The sequence below is a fragment of the Cavenderia fasciculata genome (assembly GCF_000203815.1).
Source record: "Cavenderia fasciculata unplaced genomic scaffold Scf_EUAJFUG02HR96I-5, whole genome shotgun sequence".
In the NCBI taxonomy this organism is placed as follows: Eukaryota; Evosea; class Eumycetozoa; order Acytosteliales; family Cavenderiaceae; genus Cavenderia; species Cavenderia fasciculata.
Window position 1 is genome coordinate 1,351,321 of NW_004457624.1, and position 19,309 is coordinate 1,370,629.

Below are 19,309 nucleotides of genomic sequence, written 5' to 3' on the forward strand. Positions count from 1 at the left end.
AAAATGACGGAATTATGGATGAGAGGGAATTTAAATTTGATTAATTGAGCTATTTATTTAATTACCTTTTTAACATTTAATGGATCTAAGATATTGTAAGCTCCTGTTAGTCATGAGGATTTTGTGAGAAAATAAATATATTTGACAACTATCTAGATGGATGATCAGGAATACCATGCCCATTCCTTCTATCTTTGAAATTTAAAACTATTATTAATGTTTAGGGTTTCAATGAATAATTGTATTTGTAAACTCTATTTCTTTGAAGTTCAAAAATTAATCAATAAAATGGCAAAGTGTAAAATAATAATGGCAAAGTGTAATGTAACAAACCTCCATTCAATTGATTAAGAGTGAACTATTATCATATGGACATTCAAATTTAAAATGAATAGAATTAGGATAAATATGTATTTATTTATTTATTTATTTGATTTGATCATTTATCCAATTATGTATTTGGATAAATGATGATTCATTCTTTGTTGCAGAACGAGAATATTTGTTATGTTTGGTGTTTAGTTGTAAAAGATATTTTTGACAAACAAGTTGGCTGGAGCGTTTCCGTAGAGAATGTAACCAAAGGTGTAAGAGGCACCAGCATTGATGTCTTGGATGGCTGGTAAGACGAGTGAGTGTCCGTCGTCAGTAACAATCATGTTCCAGATGGCATTTCCGTCTCTAATTCTGCAGGTAGAGTCAAAGCCAAGGACGATTTGTTTGATGTTACGGTTACCATTGTTCTTGATGACAACATCGTATTGTGTAAACATTTCGTTGTTACGACTACCATCTCTCCAACTACCAATGAAATGGTGGGTGATTTGAATTTCGGGGTATGGCATTGTTGGCTTTGGTCTGTGTTCAACATCAGCAGCTACAAAGCTGATACAAAGAAGGAGTGCACATGCTAATACGATTGATTTCATTTTGTTGTTGTTGTTGTTGTTGTTGTTGAATTTAATTATGTTTGTTGTTTGTTGTTTGTTTGTTTGATGAAATAAATGAACATTTTCAGTCTTCATTTATAGTTTTCCACTCTCTCTCCAATTCTACCATGCAACCAACACCAACAGTCTCTCCTATCATGATATTTATATTTATAAACCAATACGAAACCAATATCATTATCTGTAGATATAATATATATATATATCATTATTTGAAGAGTGCGCACACCTCCTTGCACTGTGCACACCTTGCAATGAGTGAGTAAGTGAGTTGAGTGTATTCTTGTTTCATTCTACCAAACATTCATTCTATAATTACTAATCTTGAATCCAGAATGAGGTATGGTACCCAATGATAAGATATGATATGATATGATGTTGTCTTCTATTCATCCATCCAGTCATTCATTCATTCCATTTCACACAATATAACCATGTTCAATATAATATAATATAATATATCTTCTTATTTGATATTACATGTTATCTTTCCTTTTGTTTACGTATATCTGTTGTTTGAATGAATGTATAAAAAAAAAAGTGTGTTGTGTTACTCAAAAATGACGGAATTATGGATGAGAGGGAATTTAAATTTGATTAATTGAGCTATTTATTTAATTACCTTTTTAACATTTAATGGATCTAAGATATTGTAATCTCCTGCAGTCATGATGATTTTGACCATAGAAACCTGAGAAAATATATATATTTGACAACTATCTAGATGGATGATCAGGAATACCATGCCCTTTCCTTCTATCTTTGAATTTTAAAACTATTATTAATGTTTAGGGTTTCAATGAATAAATGTATTTGTAAACTTTGAAGTTCAAAAATTAATCAATAAAAATAATAATGGCAAAGCGTAAAGTAACAAACCTCCATTGAATTGATCAAGTATCATATGGACATTCAAATTTAAAATGAATAGAATTAGGATAAATATGTATTTATTTATTTATTTGATTTGATTTGATCATTTATCCAATTATGTATTTGGATATATGATGATTCATTCTTTGTTGCAGAACAAGAATATTTGTTATGTTTGGTGTTTAGTTGTAAAAGATATTTTTGACAAACAAGTTGGCTGGAGCGTTTCCGTAGAGAATGTAACCAAAGGTGTAAGAGGCACCAGCATTGATGTCTTGGATGGCTGGTAAGACGAGTGAGTGTCCGTCGTCAGTAACAATCATGTTCCAGATGGCATTTCCGTCTCTGATTCTGCAAGTAGAGTCAAAGCCAAGGACGATTTGCTTGATGTTACGGTTTCCATTGTTCTTGATGACAACATCGTATTGTGTAAACATTTCATTGTTACGGCTACCGTTTTTTCCAACTAACCAATGAAATGGTGGGTGATTTGAATTTCGGGGTATGGCATTGTTGGCTTTGGTCTGTGTTCAACATCAGCAGCTACAAAGCTGATACAAAGAAGAAGGGCACATGCTAATACGATAGATCTCATTTTGTTGTTGTTGTTGAATTTAATTAAATGTTTGTTGTTTGTTGTTTGTTTGATGAAATAAATGAATATTTTCAGTCATTTATAGTTTTCCACTCTCTCTCCAATTCTACCATGCAACCAACACCAACAGTCTCTCCTATCATGATATTTATATTTATAAACCAATACGAAACCAATATCATTCTATCTATCTGTAGATATTATCATTATTTGAAGAGTGCAGTGCTGTGCGCACATCTTGCAATGAGTGAGTGAGTTGAGTGTATTCTTGTTTCATTCTACCAAACATTCATATTATTCTATAATTACTAATCTTGAATCCAGAATAGAATAGAATAGAACGTAAGAGGGTTATATTTAACTTCAGTAAAGCAATGATAAGATATGATATGATGTTGTCTTCTATTCATCCATTCATTCATTCATTCATTACATTTCACACAATATAACCATGTTCAATAAATCTTCTTATTGATATTTATCTTTCTTTTGTTTACGTATATCTTGTGGTGTGTAAGTAAAAAATAAAGGTGTGTTGGTTCGAACCCTGCGAAATTAAACAGCAATTTTAGACGAACGATTGGCAGAAAATGGGTGATGAAGCCTAGCTAAGCTTATCTTGTTGTTTATTGTTACAAAGAAGATATTTATAGTAATATAAATATATATATATATAGATATCATGTTAAAGAGATATTATTCCTCTTCTTTAACTAGTCGTATTAGTAGTATAGCATTCAAAAGTATTACAACATCAATATACTCAACAACAACAACCTTTACTCCAATCATCATAAACAATAATAATAATAATAATAATGACATAGACAACAACAACTTGTCATCTCCTACATTATGTAGATGTTATACATCAATGTCTAAATTTAGAAAACAACCAATGCAAAAGAAGAGTGATCGATACATGTCTCAGTTGGCAGATGATATTGACAAGACCGAAAGAAAGGAACTAAAGAAAAAGTTAAAGGAAAAGAAAAAGATACCAGTCGATGCTGAAAAGATTATGAACACCTCTTTTATAACATCAGAGGGATCGTCTGAAAAGGATAAAAAGTTTGAAGATAATATCAAGCGACTGATGATCGAACAGAATGTAGACAATCCATCATTGATTCGTATTCCTGCCGGTTTACTAGACCAACTCGATTTCAGAGAGAAGCATTCGGCCGATGCACTCAGATTTGCCGATCACTTCTTTTCACATCAATCCAAACTAGTGACAATGGCCATTAAAAAGGATGATTTCCCATTACATCCATTCCCACAAATAGCTTTCCTCGGTCGTTCCAACGTTGGTAAATCTTCCCTACTCAATGCTCTACTTGGTAATCAATTGGCAAATGTTTCAAAAACTCCTGTATGTCAATCAATCAATCAAAGTTAATATTTATTAATTAATTCCATTTTTGTTTGTTTTGTTAGGGATGCACACAATCAGTTAATTTCTATTCAATATGGGATAAATTAATGTTGGTTGATTTACCAGGTTACGGATATTCAAAGGTATCAAAGGATAAGGCTGCAGTTTGGGGTAGAAGTATTTCTGAGTTTCTCATTACCTCTCCTCATCTCATTAAATTATTCTTGTTGATTGATAGTAGAATAGGATGTCAAAAGAATGATTTAGAAGTTATGAAATTATTAGATGATCATAGAGTTGCTTTTCAAGTTTGTATACAGAACATATTCAAAACTTTTATTTATTTATTTTAATATTTAATATTTATTTAACTTACTCTCTCTCTCTTTTTTGATCTTTTAGATTGTATTAACCAAAGTTGACAAGACTACACCAAACGCATTAAAAAGAATTTATAGAACATTAAAGGAAACAATTAATGATAATGTCAGTTGTTTACCAAATGTACTACAATGTAGTAGCATTGAAATGAAGGGAATTCAACAGATTAGATCGATTATATTGGATGTTTGTCAATTGAATAAGGAAACTTTTAGAACGACCCTTCAAGATGATACTCCTCAACTTCCACCACCTCTACCTAAACCAGCTGGAGGTTCTTCATCCTCTACCGGTGAACCAAAATTACCACCTCCACTTCCATCATCATTTAAAAAGAATAAACAAACCAAGGAATAATAATAATGGCTGACGATGAAGATCAAGTTATATTTTAAAAAAGATATATTGGAAAATATGAAAAGAAGTCACTAAAACGATATGTTTGGACTCTTTTCCAATGAATCATTTGATTGATTCAAAGATTGATTTTATTTGGATTTGGAACCTTGACTATTATTTACATTGGGTGGGATTAGGGAATTGTCTCCTTCCAAAAAGGTTGGTTGTTGGTTATTTACAAAATAGAAAAGAGTTCTCGAACATCATTGGTATCACTATTAGTATTTGAATCGTTGTTGGTATGGCTCATACAACCTCTATATCTACGACCATTATTATTATTATTATTACTATCATTGGAATGGTTATTATTATTATTATTTTGTGTATTATTATTATTACTATGTTGTTGGTTATTATTATTATTAGTATTATTATTATTATTATTGTTGGAATTATTATTATTATTATTATTATTATTATTGCTATTAGTACTATTACCATTATTGTTGTTTGGATCATCATTATTATTATTATTATTATTATTATTATTATTATTATTATTATTATTATTATTATTATTATTATTATTATTATTATTTGACATTGAAATTAAATTATTTGAATGATTATTTGTATTTGTATTATTATTATTACTACTACTATGATCATAATGATTAATTAAAGGAGTATATCTTAAATATTTACTACGATTTCCACCAACAAATGAACGATCATTTTTCAAATCGACAACTCTAATCAACTTGATATTTGGACACTTTTCAATGAAATTGTTGACAAAATCAACCGATAAATGACCGCTACCTGGAGATGTTGGTACGACACTTGCATCACTATTACAACTAGCATTGTTATTGGGATTGATGTTGGTGTTGTTTGGGTTTGGTAATATTGAGAACTTTTCAATTTCCGATGCTGATATCTCAAACACTTTGAGATTTGGTTGATTCTCGATAAAAGATATCATCTGATCCTCTGTAATATAGCCACAAACATAATCTACCTCAATTTTTAATCTTGCCCAAATTGGTCTACAAACTCTTGTATCTGGTCCATTTCTTAATACTAAATGTTTCATCTTTAACTAAAAGAAGTAAGTAAATAAATATATATGTTAGAGTTTTTTAAATCTTTGAAATAAATAAATATTTCTAATGCATACTCTATTAAAATAAGATAAAGATTTATCAGTTAGACATTCTAACCAACCTTCAAATGAAAAGTATTCCAAGTTTGGACATTCTTGAGTAAGATGATCGACCATTGAATCTTCGAGTTTACGATCACGATGTGAAAATGTTGTAGAGTATTTAATACCTTGACAAGCTGTAAATCGAATGCCAAGTTCTCGTAGTTGTGATCCAAAAGAGGTTGCTACACTTTCAAAAAGCAGAGGTAAATCTTGATTCCAAACTGATAAATGTAATCCATCCAAGTTGGGAAGACTATTTCTAAAATGATCCAATGTTGATTTCTCCAAAACTGTAGTAACCAAAAATAATCTTTTCAAATTGATAAATGTTAAAGGTGATGAAAATAATGTACCAAATACCTTTTCCAATGATAATGAACTTGTTTTAATTGCTGAACTATAACTAAAAGAGAGATAAAAAGTTAATAAATAAATAAATAAAAAAAGGTTATATTCATTTTCTTTTTAGTTACCTTGAATCTAAAAAGTTATGAGTTAATAAACCAATTTCAGATAAATGTTGGAAATGTTCAGTTTTGTGAAACAAATCTTCTTCCTTTTTAATAGAGTGGGGAAGGTCGATGCAAACTCGGAGTCTAAAGTCATTGATCTTGTTGGTTTGCAAGAGTGAATGGATGGCAGAGAGGGGTGCCACAGCGCCAATATCTTGGCTAATCAAAGCCAGAGGTTTTTCAAGATCGAGGAAATGACTTTGTTGTTGGATATGATCGCGATGTAATCCATGATTTATGGTACATTCTTGTAAAGGTGAAAAAATACCATTTGGATCTCTATCCTTTAAAAATAAAGGTGATGATATTGTTGATGAATGGTATGGATTATTATTATTATTATTATTATTATTATTATTATTATTATTAATATTATTATTATTAAAATTATTAGTAGTATTTGGTGATATTGGATTAGATGGTACTGTTAAAGTTGATTGATGTTGATAATTGTGATGTTGTTGAGTATGATGATGATTATGATGATGATGATTTGGTGGTGAAGTTATAAGAGAACCTCCTCCAGTTGATCCGGCCATTGTCATCATGTGATGGTGATTCAATAGTAGTGGGGATTGAGGTGGTTCGGATGGAGTGGGATTGTGAAATAATCTAAAGGTGACTCGTTGGATTGGTTGAGAGTCTTGTAAAAAGCATGATGGTTTGATATGTTCTATCCAGTCTTTTAATCGTTGATATGGTTTCGATGTGTAACACGAATAACATGAACATGGAGCCACTGTAATATCCAACTTTTGTATCAAATGTCCAATGGGGAGAAGTGGCACCGATGGAGGTGGGTTGTGCAGTGAAATGAGGCAGTTCTCCAACAACCTATACGGTTTCAACAACAGTGTGTTTCTCCAACTAGTACATACCCAAGCACACGAACATCTATTTGGAAATGACAACTGTGAAAATATCATCTCTAATATATCAATCGGTAACATTAAACTTGGTAAATCAACTAAGTTAGATAGATTCAAAAAAGATGAAAGTTAGTTAAGGTCTTGTTCCATCATCATTGTCTCTTCATCTTTGCCAAACGAGTGAAAATCACAAAAAAAAGTCGTCGGTCAAACGAGCGATTGAGTCGGCACGTGATTTAAAATAAAGTAAATCTCCCCATTCCTTTTCTACGTTTTTTGAAAAAACATACCTTCTTGTTGTTGTACTTGTGTTTGAGAAGTAGTTGCAAAAGGGACAATAATTCCTTGTTCTTGAATATCTTGTAGTTCTTCTCCTTCATCATCTTCTTCTTGTTCATCAATATTTTCATCGGTGAGGTTACTGATGCTTGGAGACATTGGTTTGAAGGGGGATTTGGTCGGGGAATGGTCATGAAGATGACCGTTATGGACATGTTGTTCGAGTTGAAGTTGGTTCATAAAGGTGTCTGAATGGAGTCGTTTCTTTCCAATATAGTTTGGCGATGACGATAAAGGAGAGGATGGACTACTTCCAGTGCCACTGTTGATAGTGATGGTAGGTGGCTCGATTTCCTGGACCAAATGTCTCATTTGTTGTTTGTTGTCAAATATGGATACTCCTCCTCCTACTCTAGTAGTAGCAGCAGCTGGACTACTACCACTACTATAAGTATGCTCGTCTCTCTTTGTACTAGGTGCCATTAAAACTATATTTGAAGAATTCTCTGATGAGCATTGTTGTTGTTGTTGGTTTGATGTTGACGATGAATTATCACTTGTTATTGCTGTTGTACCTATATCATGTTGTTGTTGTTGTTGTAATGGTGAAGGTGAAGGTGATGGTGATGGTGACGATGTAAATGTATCCATATACATATTATTTCAATTGTATTATAGATAGCACTGTATATGGCTAGCTTTAATCTCTCTCTATCTCTGTCTGTGTATTAATTATCTCTTTCTATGTATATATATATCTCAAAGCTAACTCTCTTCTGTTGCTGATATGGTACTACGATGACCGGTGCTTGCGATTGTTCGTTGTTGCACTCAATATTAATTTGCTTCACAATTTGCCGTAAATTGGAAATGAAAATCGAATTTATAAAAATATCTAACAATCCTTTTTTTAAAAACAAAAGAGATGTGGTGGTGTTGGGGGAGGTTAAGCCCGTTCTCTGCTTTTTTTTTTTGATTGATAGGGAAAAATATTGTAATATCTATCTAATAAATAAATAATAAATTAATTAATACTTTTGATACTTTATATATATAATATAATATAATGATTGACAATGTGATTGACGACGTTGATGATGATAACTATATAGATAGAAAAAAAAAAGAAAAAAAAGGGGGAATCGAAAAGACAGTTGCCTTGTATTGTCTTTGATGGTGGACAGTTTCGAACCGCGAATATTGCTAATAACCACGTTGGTGTGCCCACACGACTTGTTTATTAAATGTACGATAAAATATAAAAGAATGAATATTAATATTAATGGTTAATAGATATGATATGGATAGGGGGTCGTAGAAATAGTAATAAATTAAATAATATTTTTAACAATGGTTGTATGTGTAGAATAAAGACGACGAAGGGAGATAGATAATTAAAAGGGGAGATTAGATTTTCGTTCGTTATAAAATGAATCTTGCCACTCTTGTGTATTGACTGTGACTGTGAGTGTAGTAGTGTATTCTTAGGAATGAAATGAGTCTGTTGGTTTGGTTTGGCTTGGGTGTGGTGGGTTGTATGTAGGTTTGGGGGTGATGGAATTGGCGTACGAGTATTATTTTTTTTTTTTGTCTCTCTCTATCTTTGTTTGTCTGTCTCTCACTCTGAATATATAGTACAATCTAACTGCCGTTGTTGTTGTTGTTGTTGTCTATCTTTAAAGATTAGGAGAGGAGGGTGGTCTTGTCTATGTCTATCTATCTTTTTATTATTATTAAAAAAAAAAAAAAAGAACAGTTCTTTTTTTATCTTTATTGTCAGAACGAGGAAGTTGAATTAAATTAATTGCCAGTTTTCTTCCTTTTTTATCCACCCTCTCTTAGGTTTTTTGTTTTTATTTTTTTTACTAAACCCTACCAAGCACTACTATGACTGCTAGTTAACTTGGTTTTCAAAAATATGAACTTGCCTATTTATTCTTCATTCATTCAATTCATCATGTCTCTGCTCGTGCATCCCCCTCTCTTTTGTTGGTTAGTCGTTTCGACGGTATTAAAGAATTCGTCACCTCCTCATTATCTTTTTATCGCTTTTTGTTTGGAGTGTTTTTTCTTCTTTAGAATCGATAAAAAAAGAGAGATATAGAAAGATAGGGAGATAGAGAAGAGATCAATCAATAATGATAGTAGTCTAGTGCATATCTAGTTAGTCTTTTGCATAAGGGATGACATCATCGCGACATGTCTTGAAAGAAAGAAAGCGATATTTATTTTATCGTTTCGTTTTACAAACTCCTTCTTGCAAGTTGTTGTTGTTGTTGTTGTTGTTGTTGTTTACTAGTATCTATCTAAATAATAATGATTGTACCTATCATCAAACCCTTTTGTTTTGATAGGGTGCAATCTTTTTCAGATACAACAACACATCAACTTGCAGCACTAACCTATGGCTCTAAAAATAGACCTCTAGTTCACTCAACTCTACCCGATGATGGTGTTCTGGTTGAACAAAAATCCATCAACGTAGCGGGATTGGCCAAAAGAACAAGAATTCTTACTTCTTCTCCACAACACAGCAGAGTGTTCTACATTTAGTTGAATTGACTGGTCTTGCTCAAACAAATCGCGCATGATATGATGGCTGATCATCAGACCCACCACAGAGTCGGGTTGTTTGCATCCTCCCAAACCCAATGCCCTCCCTCTTGTGGGTTGTTCTAGCCATCGTTATAATTCATATTGCAAGGTATCGGGCTACTATCCAAAGACGGTCAAAGTGTTTCTGCCTTTGTCGGTTGGAACACACGTAACTGAGGTTGTTTGCATCCTCTCATCAAAGTTGTTGGGGAGGGATCATACAAAACAAAGATTATTCCTCCCTCCATCGTTTGTGGGGCTTTCTATCATCACGATATCGTTAGTATGTGTTGATAGCCACGCCACAACCCACCCTCTGTCCCGCAAAGGAGCATCAAGAAAAAGGCAACCTGACCTAGTGCCAACCTGGTGCCCCCCAAAGTCTAGGTGGTACCTGCACCCTGATGACTTGCCGAGATAAACCAAAGCCTCCGTTAATATAGGTAAAATCATATACGCACAAGTGCATATATGGATATGTCTCTTGGGTTTCTATCAATCATTAAAATCATTCCATTCACAATTAAAAGATACATAAAACCAACCAACACATTAATTCAAAGATCATTGTACAATAATAATAAAAACAAATAATAACAAACAACAACAACAACAAACAACAAATACACAACACAACAAACCATACATACTTGTTTACAATATATAGAAATAATAATAATAATGGTAGAGACAACAAATTATAATTCAGATTGCAATCCAACAACTTCAACAACCATTGTTAAAAGTGTAGGTTATTTAAATAATATTATAATATTCTTTTCTAAAACTCTATCGTCTCCAAAATTTGTAAACTAACTAAATTATTTGTATTTATTTATTTATTCGACAATGAAGCCAAAAGTCAAAAAGACACCTTCATCATCTAATGTTTCAAATGTATCTGGTAGAAAGTGTAAAATGTGTGGAATCACTACGACACCGGAATGGAGAAAGTGGATGTCGTCCTACTACTGCAATGCCTGTGGCATAAGATTGTCAAAGTTAAAGCCATGTGCCAATAACAACCAAGTAGAGCAAAAACAACTTGTTTCAAGCTCGCCAACTAGACGTTCTCAAACTCAAACTCCTCCTCTACCAACTTCTACTACTACTCCTACACCAATTTATTATCAACAACAAGGGCAAGTACACCAACAACAAGTACAAGTACACCAACCACAACCTATTCGCCAACAACCTCAACATTATTATATTGGTGTTCCAGTCACCCACCAAAAACCCTCGTCTCCGTCCTACTATGTTCCAGAATTGTCGTCCTCGCCACCCCTCGAGCCACAATATTATACTCCATCCACGTCACCCAACCCATGCCAATATTACGTGCCTGCTCAACATCACCATCACCACAAACAACAACATCAACCAACACAACAACCTCAACAACAACAACAACCACCACATGGTTATTATTATTATGTGGCAACTCCTCCTAACGGAGCTCCAACAATGATTCAAGAACAATATTATCATAAATCATCATCATCACCAAACTCTGTACAAAATCAAGTGTCCCAACAACCACAACCTCAACCTCAACCACATCATCATCATCAACAATTGTATCATGTTCCACAAAAGAGTGTTTACTCTCAACAACAACAACAAGTATCTTATCATCCAACTGCACATGTAATGTATTCTCAACAACAACAACAACAACAACAACAACAATATCAAACATTTTCTCACCAACATGGAAACAACACATCTGCTGTTCCAATATACAACTCGAACCATATTAAATCAGCAGCGGTCGATTCATTCCATGGCTTTTCATTATACTCTAATAATAATAATCAAAATTCAACGACTGTACCATCTCTTTATCAACCCACACCAACCTATTATACCCATTCGATTCCAACATCAACCCATACCTCCCCACTAACAGTAGCAGTAGAATCCAACAAAGATTCTAAAATCAACAACGATAAACACAACAACAAGGAAAAATCATCATTATCCTTTTTACTCAACCCCCAGGAACTCTAGGGGGACATCAAACACTTTCCATTCTCGGAAACAATCACCAAACCATAATAATAATAAATTATTAAAGAAAGAGTAGTGACGTTGATGGTTTAAAATATCATTGATTCCACAGACACTTTATACACGATATTATGCAATTGACTTGACTTGTTTACTTTTTTAAGTAATATACTATGAATGAATTCATTATCCACTCCTCCCCTTTAATATTATCCCCCCCCCACACACACACACACACACTGTTTGATGTGATTGTGATTATAATCCGAATGCAATACCCCGTTTATTGGTTGAATTTCAAGATGTCGATTTTTTAATGAATTTACATAAAAAGGCGAGCCAAACTTGTGGGGTGGGGTGATTCTATCGGGAAACCAATGTATATCGCTCAATGAGTTTCTAGACATCGGCAGGTTAGGTGAGCAACTCTATTCTCAACGGTCAAAGGATTGAGCCCTAAGGGCCAAGGTGTCAACGAGATAAATCCAAAAATAGGTGATTGATGTCTCCCCGAATCAATTTCGTGAATTGTGGGGGTACTACCTAGGAGTGATCGCAAGGTGGGGTGATTCAGGGGTTCAAAATCACCTTTTAAAGAAGTATCCACCCACAATATTGGTTGATGAATCCATTGATCGTGCTGCTGCTGCTTGCCAATTTGAGCAATGAGAATTGGATGGAAGGAACATATGCAACAAAACAAGGAAGTGCCTCTCCACCACCAAACAATGAAAAGTCAAACAATAGTAGTATCTTCTATTTTTCATGCAAGATAGTGTTTGAATCTGGCACTATCAAACAGACCATAAATACAATCACGGGAAACGATATCTTGAATAAATAGTTTTTATTTTTCAGCATTAAGTCTACCTCCTCTCCATACCTACGTGTCCAGTTCAACGACAATTGGTGCCAGGTGTGAGGGGAGGGGGTCAAGACAATTGTGTATCTTTTCACCCCCATCAATTTAATGGTCCGCCTACCCCCCCACCTCACCCGGGGCGCAATAATTGTTTGATGAGAGGATGCTCGAATGTTGGTTTGAAATCACCACAATTCAATTCTAGGATAAATATAAATAATTTATCTTGACTGACTATTACATCATTCTAATACTATCTTTTTTACAACTAATACAAATACTATCCTCTATCATCTATTTATTTAATTTACATTTATTTATTCATTCCCTGTAAACTTTACTTTATTTATTTATTTATTTTTTATAATCTAAAATTTTGTTGTAGAAATTCAAAAGACAAAAAGAAATGGCCAAAACCATCAATGTTAATAATAATAATCGCCCAAATCAAAATAACAATATAGAAATTGTAGAGTATACCCTTTTTTTAAACAAATTCAACTCTATTTTCATATTTCTTAAATATTAACCTATCCTTTTTTTCTTTCTTTATTTTTTCTTTTATTTTTAGACTAAAAAATCAAGAGGTAGACCAAAAACAATATGTGGAATCAAAAAGTGCCAGATGTGTAATGCTACTACTACACCAGAATGGAGAAAGGGATTGGGAGGTTGTTACTATTGCAATGCATGTGGTCTTAGACTGGCAAAGCATAGAAACGAATTTTCCCACCTAGTTCCATCTTCCACTAGATCACCATCGCCACCATCATCACCTGTATATGAAATGAACCCAAACTCTATCCAATACCCAAATATTAAAAATAATACCACCACCACCGTTGCTGACATTAACCAATCTTCTTCAGATACAGTACCATCATCTCCACCAACAAATGACCAATCTTTACCATTCTCCATTCGTCGTTTGGAACTATCTGATTCAAAAAAACTTCCCTCATCTCTCATCAAGGCATCGATTCAATTTTTACTCAACAATCCAATTCCAGATGAAAAGGAAAAGGAAAATGGAAATATTAATAATTACAATTGTAAAAGAAGTTAGTTCTTCTTCTTCTTCTTCTTCTTCTTCTTCTTCTTCTTCTTCTTCTTCTTCTTCTTCTTTTTCTTCTTCTTCTTCATTTCCTCTACTTTCCAAAGGTTGATTGATATTAAAATATATTGTTTTCCAGTAGCGATCTATTGATCACAATCCATTTTCATCCCATTTTTCTCCTATATCATTTTTATGATAGATATAATATACACTTTTACAATCTAACATCCCATCCACACAACAAGCACCACCACCACCACCTCTTCTCCTCTCCTTCCTTTTTCACCAATCACAAAATTGCAAACTAATGTAAATAATAATCCAAATCTTTTTGTTAAATTATATATAAATAAAAACCATCATACCATGATAATTTTCTATTTGTATTGTTTTAGTTTTAGGGTTCTGGTTTTTTGATTAGTTGAGTTGTTTGAGTTGATCCTGTCTGTGTGATAATGTTAAAAAGTAATAAATAAATAAATAAATATTATTTAAATGAATAATTTGTTGTTTTCATCTTCTGTCGATAAGATGGGAACATTCTTTTGTATGACTGAAACCGTGTTGATATGTTTGATGCTCTTGCCCAGTGAAAAGTGTAAGATCACCGACAAGAAGCTTAGAATCATTGCATAGAGGAATGCATCATTACATCCTTTATCTTTATAAATGGCAATCGATATAATCGGTCCTAATAATCTTCCAAAACTATTGCATAAATAAAATACTACTGATACCATTTTCTAAAAAAATAAATAAATAAATAAAAATTAATTAATATTATTTCTTCTACCTATTCTTCTTCTTATTTTTTTGTTTGTTTTGATACATTACAGAATTGACAGATAATTTTAATTGATAAAAAATATTGATTGAAGTTAGGATTGAAATTGGGTAACCTATCGAGATGAAAAGAGCACCGAGAAGATAGCGGATCATGGGTGCTACATCTTTGGCACCAACGTCTGGCCATGCAATCATAAATGAATAGCCTATCGACATGAATAGAATGGATCCGTAAAAAAGGAGGGTATTGTTTGTAATTCTCTTGGCCAAGATGGTTGTAATGGTCACTGTGACACCAGTACCAATGAAAAACGAAGCCACCTTTGTCATGTCCCATCCATATCGTGCCACCTCCATTGTAACGGGCACAAACAAACTTTCCAACACCATTGCACTATTACAAATAAATGCATGTACAATACATAATAATACCATTGTCCATTTTGGTGGTATTATACATGATTCTTGAGTTCTATATGATACACTATTACGTATTGGATATTGTTCTAAAAAAAAAGAAGGAAAATAAAAATAAAGGAATGAATAAATGATTGATTGACAAATGTCTATTTCTAATTTTTGTTTCTATATTTACCTTCATATAAATATTGATCAGTATCATCATCAAATGGTTGACTCTTATCAATTACGCTACCGATGATGGCAAGAATAAGAGATAGAGCTGAAAATATAACTACCAACCAACCATAGAAAGAGGATGTATTGTTATCCTGACTAAATATATTCATTCTGTGATCGATTGAGAAATTGGATACTATGGCAATCAGTAAAGCTGCTACTGGGAATGCCGCCAAAATGGTTGTAGATATACTGCGCAGTCTCATCTTTTGCAAGTCTGTGTCTTTTGAACGAGACAACATCTTTTGTACCATCACAATGGCATAGGAATTACCCAATCCAACAAAGAATCGAGACAATAGTAACAAGAATTGTGCTGGTGCCGCAGCATATATAATATCACCAAACAATTGTACAACAAGTGCTATTATCAACATGATCCAATGTTTACTATTACTCGATATATAAACATGTGCCTTCTTTCCAATTGACAAACCAATTTGATATGATGATATTGTTAATGCTAAAATATATATTGATTCATTATTCTAAAAAGTAAAAGAAACTAGTTAGATAATATTAAAAGTTAAAACAAATATAACTATCTAGATAGTTACTAATTGAATATATGGCCATATGGTAATATTAACTATCGATATACCAATGGTTGATAACAAGGTAATAAGTAGACCTATCCAAAATCGTCTAGGTGTCTTTCTGCCAACCACTAAATGATCGCTAAATGAATTATCCTGTATATGTTGCGAGCTGTAGTTTAATAATATGATTGTTAATATATATAGAACCATCTATCTCTTCTATCCTATCTATCTATTCTCATATCTTGACAACATACTGATAAAGTAGTAGTTCATTCTCATAGTCCATATTCTCCCCTACTATTATCCAAATCTCTTTCTATACTGTCTGTCTGTCTATTTGATGTTGAATGTATCTATCTATCTGTATGTCAGTCAGTCTTGTATGTATATATTGTAGAATAGATGTATCTATCTATTTATCTAATTGAACGAATCTTTAGTTTCCCGGGCAATCGTAAGTTGCAAAGGGTTTCAAGATAAAGATGTTTTACAGTTTTGCCCTGTTTGTTTGTTTGTGTCACCTGGTTTACTTTTCTAGAGGATTATTGTATTTTCAAATATAGTTGTTGTTGTTTGTTATCTGTAGATCGAATATATAAATATGGATAGGGTATGAGGAATGAATGATTATCATAAATATTCAAATATATTTTAAATTAATTGTACTCTGAATCTTTTTATGGGGTGATTGATGAACTTCCCCAATTTAATTTAACCCACCCAAGAATGAATGAACACAGCTGAGTGAACCTCTTACCTTTCTTGTTTTATTCAAGAAGTTGTTTGTTACTGTTATCTTTTAAATAAATAATACAACAACAACAACAATTATATAATAATAATATAATAAATAATATTAAAGTATATTCATAAGTAGTCAAAAGTCAATCATTAATATATACAACAAACACCAGCAGGAGATACATAGAGATTATTCTCTTGTTCTTCTTCTTCATCATTTTTTAATCTATTGCAAGAACAAATATTGTGTAAACATAAAAAAAGATAGTTAAGACACACAAACAGCAGATAGAGAGATAGATAGAATAATAGGAGAATTGGATTGTGTACGGTGGGAAATTTACTTTTGTAAATTTGTATGTATGCACCAACAACCCTAACCTGCTGAGTAGTGTAGAGTAGAACAGAGTAGAATATTATCAAACGACAACAACAACACTTAATCCTCAAAACAGTAATCGCAGACAACAATAACAACACCACCACTAAATCCAACAAACTACCACCACCAACAGAGAACAGAGAGAGAGTGAGTGGAGTAAAACAAGCAACAACAGTATTGTTACATTTGTAAATTATATCTATTTTTTTTTTGTTTGTTTGTTGTTTTAATTAAAAATAACAGCAACAATCAGCAACAATTGTTGGATACCCTATTTGTGCCGATTAAATGTTTTAAAATTAACAAAACAAAGTCAAGTCACAACATAATATTAATAATATTAATAATAGTCAACTTCACAAACAACAACAACAATTATAATAACTATCCCCCCAGAATTGTAAATAATAATAATAATAATAATAATATCTTCTTCCCCTCCTTCCTTTTAATTTTAATTCAAACAAACCAAGAAAGAAACAAAAAATGTTAAAACCAACCATAAATATTAAATATAATAGTAAACTATTAGGACTTTCTTCCAACTTTTTAAAACCAACAAATAATAATAATAATAATAATTATAATAATAATAATATTGGTGGAACTTCAAAACAAATCATTTTTGGAAATAATATAAATAATAATGTAAATAATAATAATAATTGTAAAAAGTATAATAATAATAATAATAATAATATAAATAATAGACTAATAGATAATAATAATAAGAATGAATTATTATTTGGTAAAAGAACATTTTATACAATTAATAATATAGATTCATCGGTTGATATGAATGTGATACTTGGTAAACCAAAATCAGCAGATGATGTATACCAATACATGAGGGAATTGTTTAATATTAGTCCTTATTGTGAGAGTATTAGAATCCCATTCATGTCTTCGGAACGAGATATCAAGGACATCAAAGGAATCAAATTGTATGGAAGAAAAGAAGAGAAATCATGGATTGTCATTGTTGGTGGAAAGGAACCTGACCAATGGACGAGTATATCGACCACACTCTATCTTGGTGCAATGTTTTCCAACCAACCACTCGACAATATCGATGTATTGATATTCCCAATTCAAAATCCAATCCCCTACACTGGCAATGCAAATCTACCTCTTCAACCACACCATCATCTCCAAACCTACCAACCCAGTACAAGTGTACAAGTTGGTCAACAACATGGATTTACATCATCTGTATCTTCTGGTAGATCTTCATCATCATCATCCGACTCTAAATCTTTTAATTCATCTCCTTCATCTACATCATCATCGATCTTTAATCTTTTAAATGGTTTGTATCTATCCATCATTAAATCAAGAAAGATTATAATTATAATAATATATTTAATATTCTAATATTCATTTATTTATGTTAACATTTGTTTATATAGATGGATCATCATCAAATAATCAAAACACAAGAAAATCATCGATTGTATTTAATGATTGGTTAAAGAGATCAAAGAGAAAATTTGAAAACCTTGATGTTAAAATCAGCAAGGATGGCCAACCGTACATCCTCAATAGCCACTCGACACTAAGAAAGCTTGCTGTCACCGAGACAGAGTTGTGGGATGGTGGAAGAAAGCAGTTCAATGCTTCAACGTTGATGGATAATGGTTGTGGTCCCAACGGTGGTGTTGGTGGTGTATTCGATATTCCCGACTCTATCGATGTGTCACCCATCTCATCGATCATGGGTCACGGTGGCAAACAATCTCCCAACAACTTTGGATTTCCAAAGAGTCAACACCACCACCCCAACTATGTCATTGAGATTCCAAACATGTACATGCAATTATCAGACGACCAACTTTTACAATACTCTCAAAAGATTATGAGTGAAATCAGGTTATTTGCTAAAACTAAAATGAATCACCAATAATAATATGAATATTGAATATGAATAATAATGACCAGAATTGCAATCGATATTAATATTATTAATATTCTAGAATGATGGATAGTAAATAAATAAATAAATAAATATTGGGTACAGTAATCGAGCTATACCAAAATAATAAATAAATAAATAAATAATAATTTAATTATCAATCAATTAACAGATCTTGTTTTAATTATTAATATGAGTTGTCAATTTCTTTGTCCAGACATGTCTCTTGAAAATATAAAAAAATTAAAAAAAAGCAAAATTAATTTAGAGCAAAACCTCAACTTCACGACACCATCGCCATCCACGCGAAAAAGAGCGCCACACCACAATTCGGATAATATTTTTCGCATAAGATCTCTATTCTCTTTGGACACATTCCACAACAACATAA

The 19,309-nt window shown here is 32.4% G+C and overlaps 9 protein-coding genes across 9 annotated transcripts; 5 read left to right on the top strand and 4 right to left on the bottom strand.

Moving 5' to 3' along the window:
• Positions 1-518: 518 nt before the first annotated feature.
• DFA_11534 (uncharacterized protein) lies at positions 519-929 on the bottom strand (the record flags this gene model as incomplete). Its single annotated transcript, XM_004350430.1, has 1 exon — positions 519-929. The coding sequence occupies one exon, from the start codon at positions 927-929 to the stop codon at positions 519-521; it is 411 nt and encodes a 136-aa protein (XP_004350481.1).
• A 608-nt stretch (positions 930-1,537) lies between these two features.
• Positions 1,538-2,418, bottom strand: DFA_11535 (uncharacterized protein; the record flags this gene model as incomplete). The annotated part of the gene is made up of 3 exons (XM_004350431.1): positions 1,538-1,556; positions 2,034-2,289; positions 2,382-2,418. The coding sequence occupies 3 exons, from the start codon at positions 2,416-2,418 to the stop codon at positions 1,538-1,540; spliced, it is 312 nt and encodes a 103-aa protein (XP_004350482.1).
• Positions 2,419-2,529: 111 nt separating this feature from the next.
• DFA_11536 (uncharacterized protein) lies at positions 2,530-4,534 on the top strand (the record flags this gene model as incomplete). The annotated part of the gene is made up of 4 exons (XM_004350432.1): positions 2,530-2,611; positions 3,096-3,793; positions 3,859-4,104; positions 4,199-4,534. The coding sequence occupies 4 exons, from the start codon at positions 2,530-2,532 to the stop codon at positions 4,532-4,534; spliced, it is 1,362 nt and encodes a 453-aa protein (XP_004350483.1).
• A 217-nt stretch (positions 4,535-4,751) lies between these two features.
• Positions 4,752-8,046, bottom strand: DFA_11537 (uncharacterized protein; the record flags this gene model as incomplete). Its single annotated transcript, XM_004350433.1, has 6 exons — positions 4,752-5,621; positions 5,700-6,132; positions 6,203-6,993; positions 7,120-7,208; positions 7,324-7,377; positions 7,401-8,046. The coding sequence occupies 6 exons, from the start codon at positions 8,044-8,046 to the stop codon at positions 4,752-4,754; spliced, it is 2,883 nt and encodes a 960-aa protein (XP_004350484.1).
• An 838-nt stretch (positions 8,047-8,884) lies between these two features.
• On the top strand, positions 8,885-9,942 carry DFA_11538 (uncharacterized protein; the record flags this gene model as incomplete). Its single annotated transcript, XM_004350434.1, has 2 exons — positions 8,885-8,924; positions 9,761-9,942. 2 exons carry the CDS (start codon positions 8,885-8,887, stop codon positions 9,940-9,942), a joined length of 222 nt encoding a protein of 73 aa, XP_004350485.1.
• A 723-nt stretch (positions 9,943-10,665) lies between these two features.
• On the top strand, positions 10,666-12,666 carry DFA_11539 (uncharacterized protein; the record flags this gene model as incomplete). Its single annotated transcript, XM_004350435.1, has 3 exons — positions 10,666-10,731; positions 10,993-11,901; positions 12,595-12,666. The coding sequence occupies 3 exons, from the start codon at positions 10,666-10,668 to the stop codon at positions 12,664-12,666; spliced, it is 1,047 nt and encodes a 348-aa protein (XP_004350486.1).
• Positions 12,667-13,265: 599 nt separating this feature from the next.
• On the top strand, positions 13,266-13,925 carry DFA_11540 (uncharacterized protein; the record flags this gene model as incomplete). The annotated part of the gene is made up of 2 exons (XM_004350436.1): positions 13,266-13,283; positions 13,431-13,925. The coding sequence occupies 2 exons, from the start codon at positions 13,266-13,268 to the stop codon at positions 13,923-13,925; spliced, it is 513 nt and encodes a 170-aa protein (XP_004350487.1).
• A 482-nt stretch (positions 13,926-14,407) lies between these two features.
• DFA_11541 (uncharacterized protein) lies at positions 14,408-16,169 on the bottom strand (the record flags this gene model as incomplete). Its single annotated transcript, XM_004350437.1, has 5 exons — positions 14,408-14,624; positions 14,746-15,208; positions 15,298-15,829; positions 15,932-16,049; positions 16,138-16,169. The coding sequence occupies 5 exons, from the start codon at positions 16,167-16,169 to the stop codon at positions 14,408-14,410; spliced, it is 1,362 nt and encodes a 453-aa protein (XP_004350488.1).
• Positions 16,170-17,492: 1,323 nt separating this feature from the next.
• DFA_11542 (uncharacterized protein) lies at positions 17,493-18,998 on the top strand (the record flags this gene model as incomplete). Its single annotated transcript, XM_004350438.1, has 3 exons — positions 17,493-18,315; positions 18,416-18,875; positions 18,980-18,998. The coding sequence occupies 3 exons, from the start codon at positions 17,493-17,495 to the stop codon at positions 18,996-18,998; spliced, it is 1,302 nt and encodes a 433-aa protein (XP_004350489.1).
• Positions 18,999-19,309: the final 311 nt, after the last annotated feature.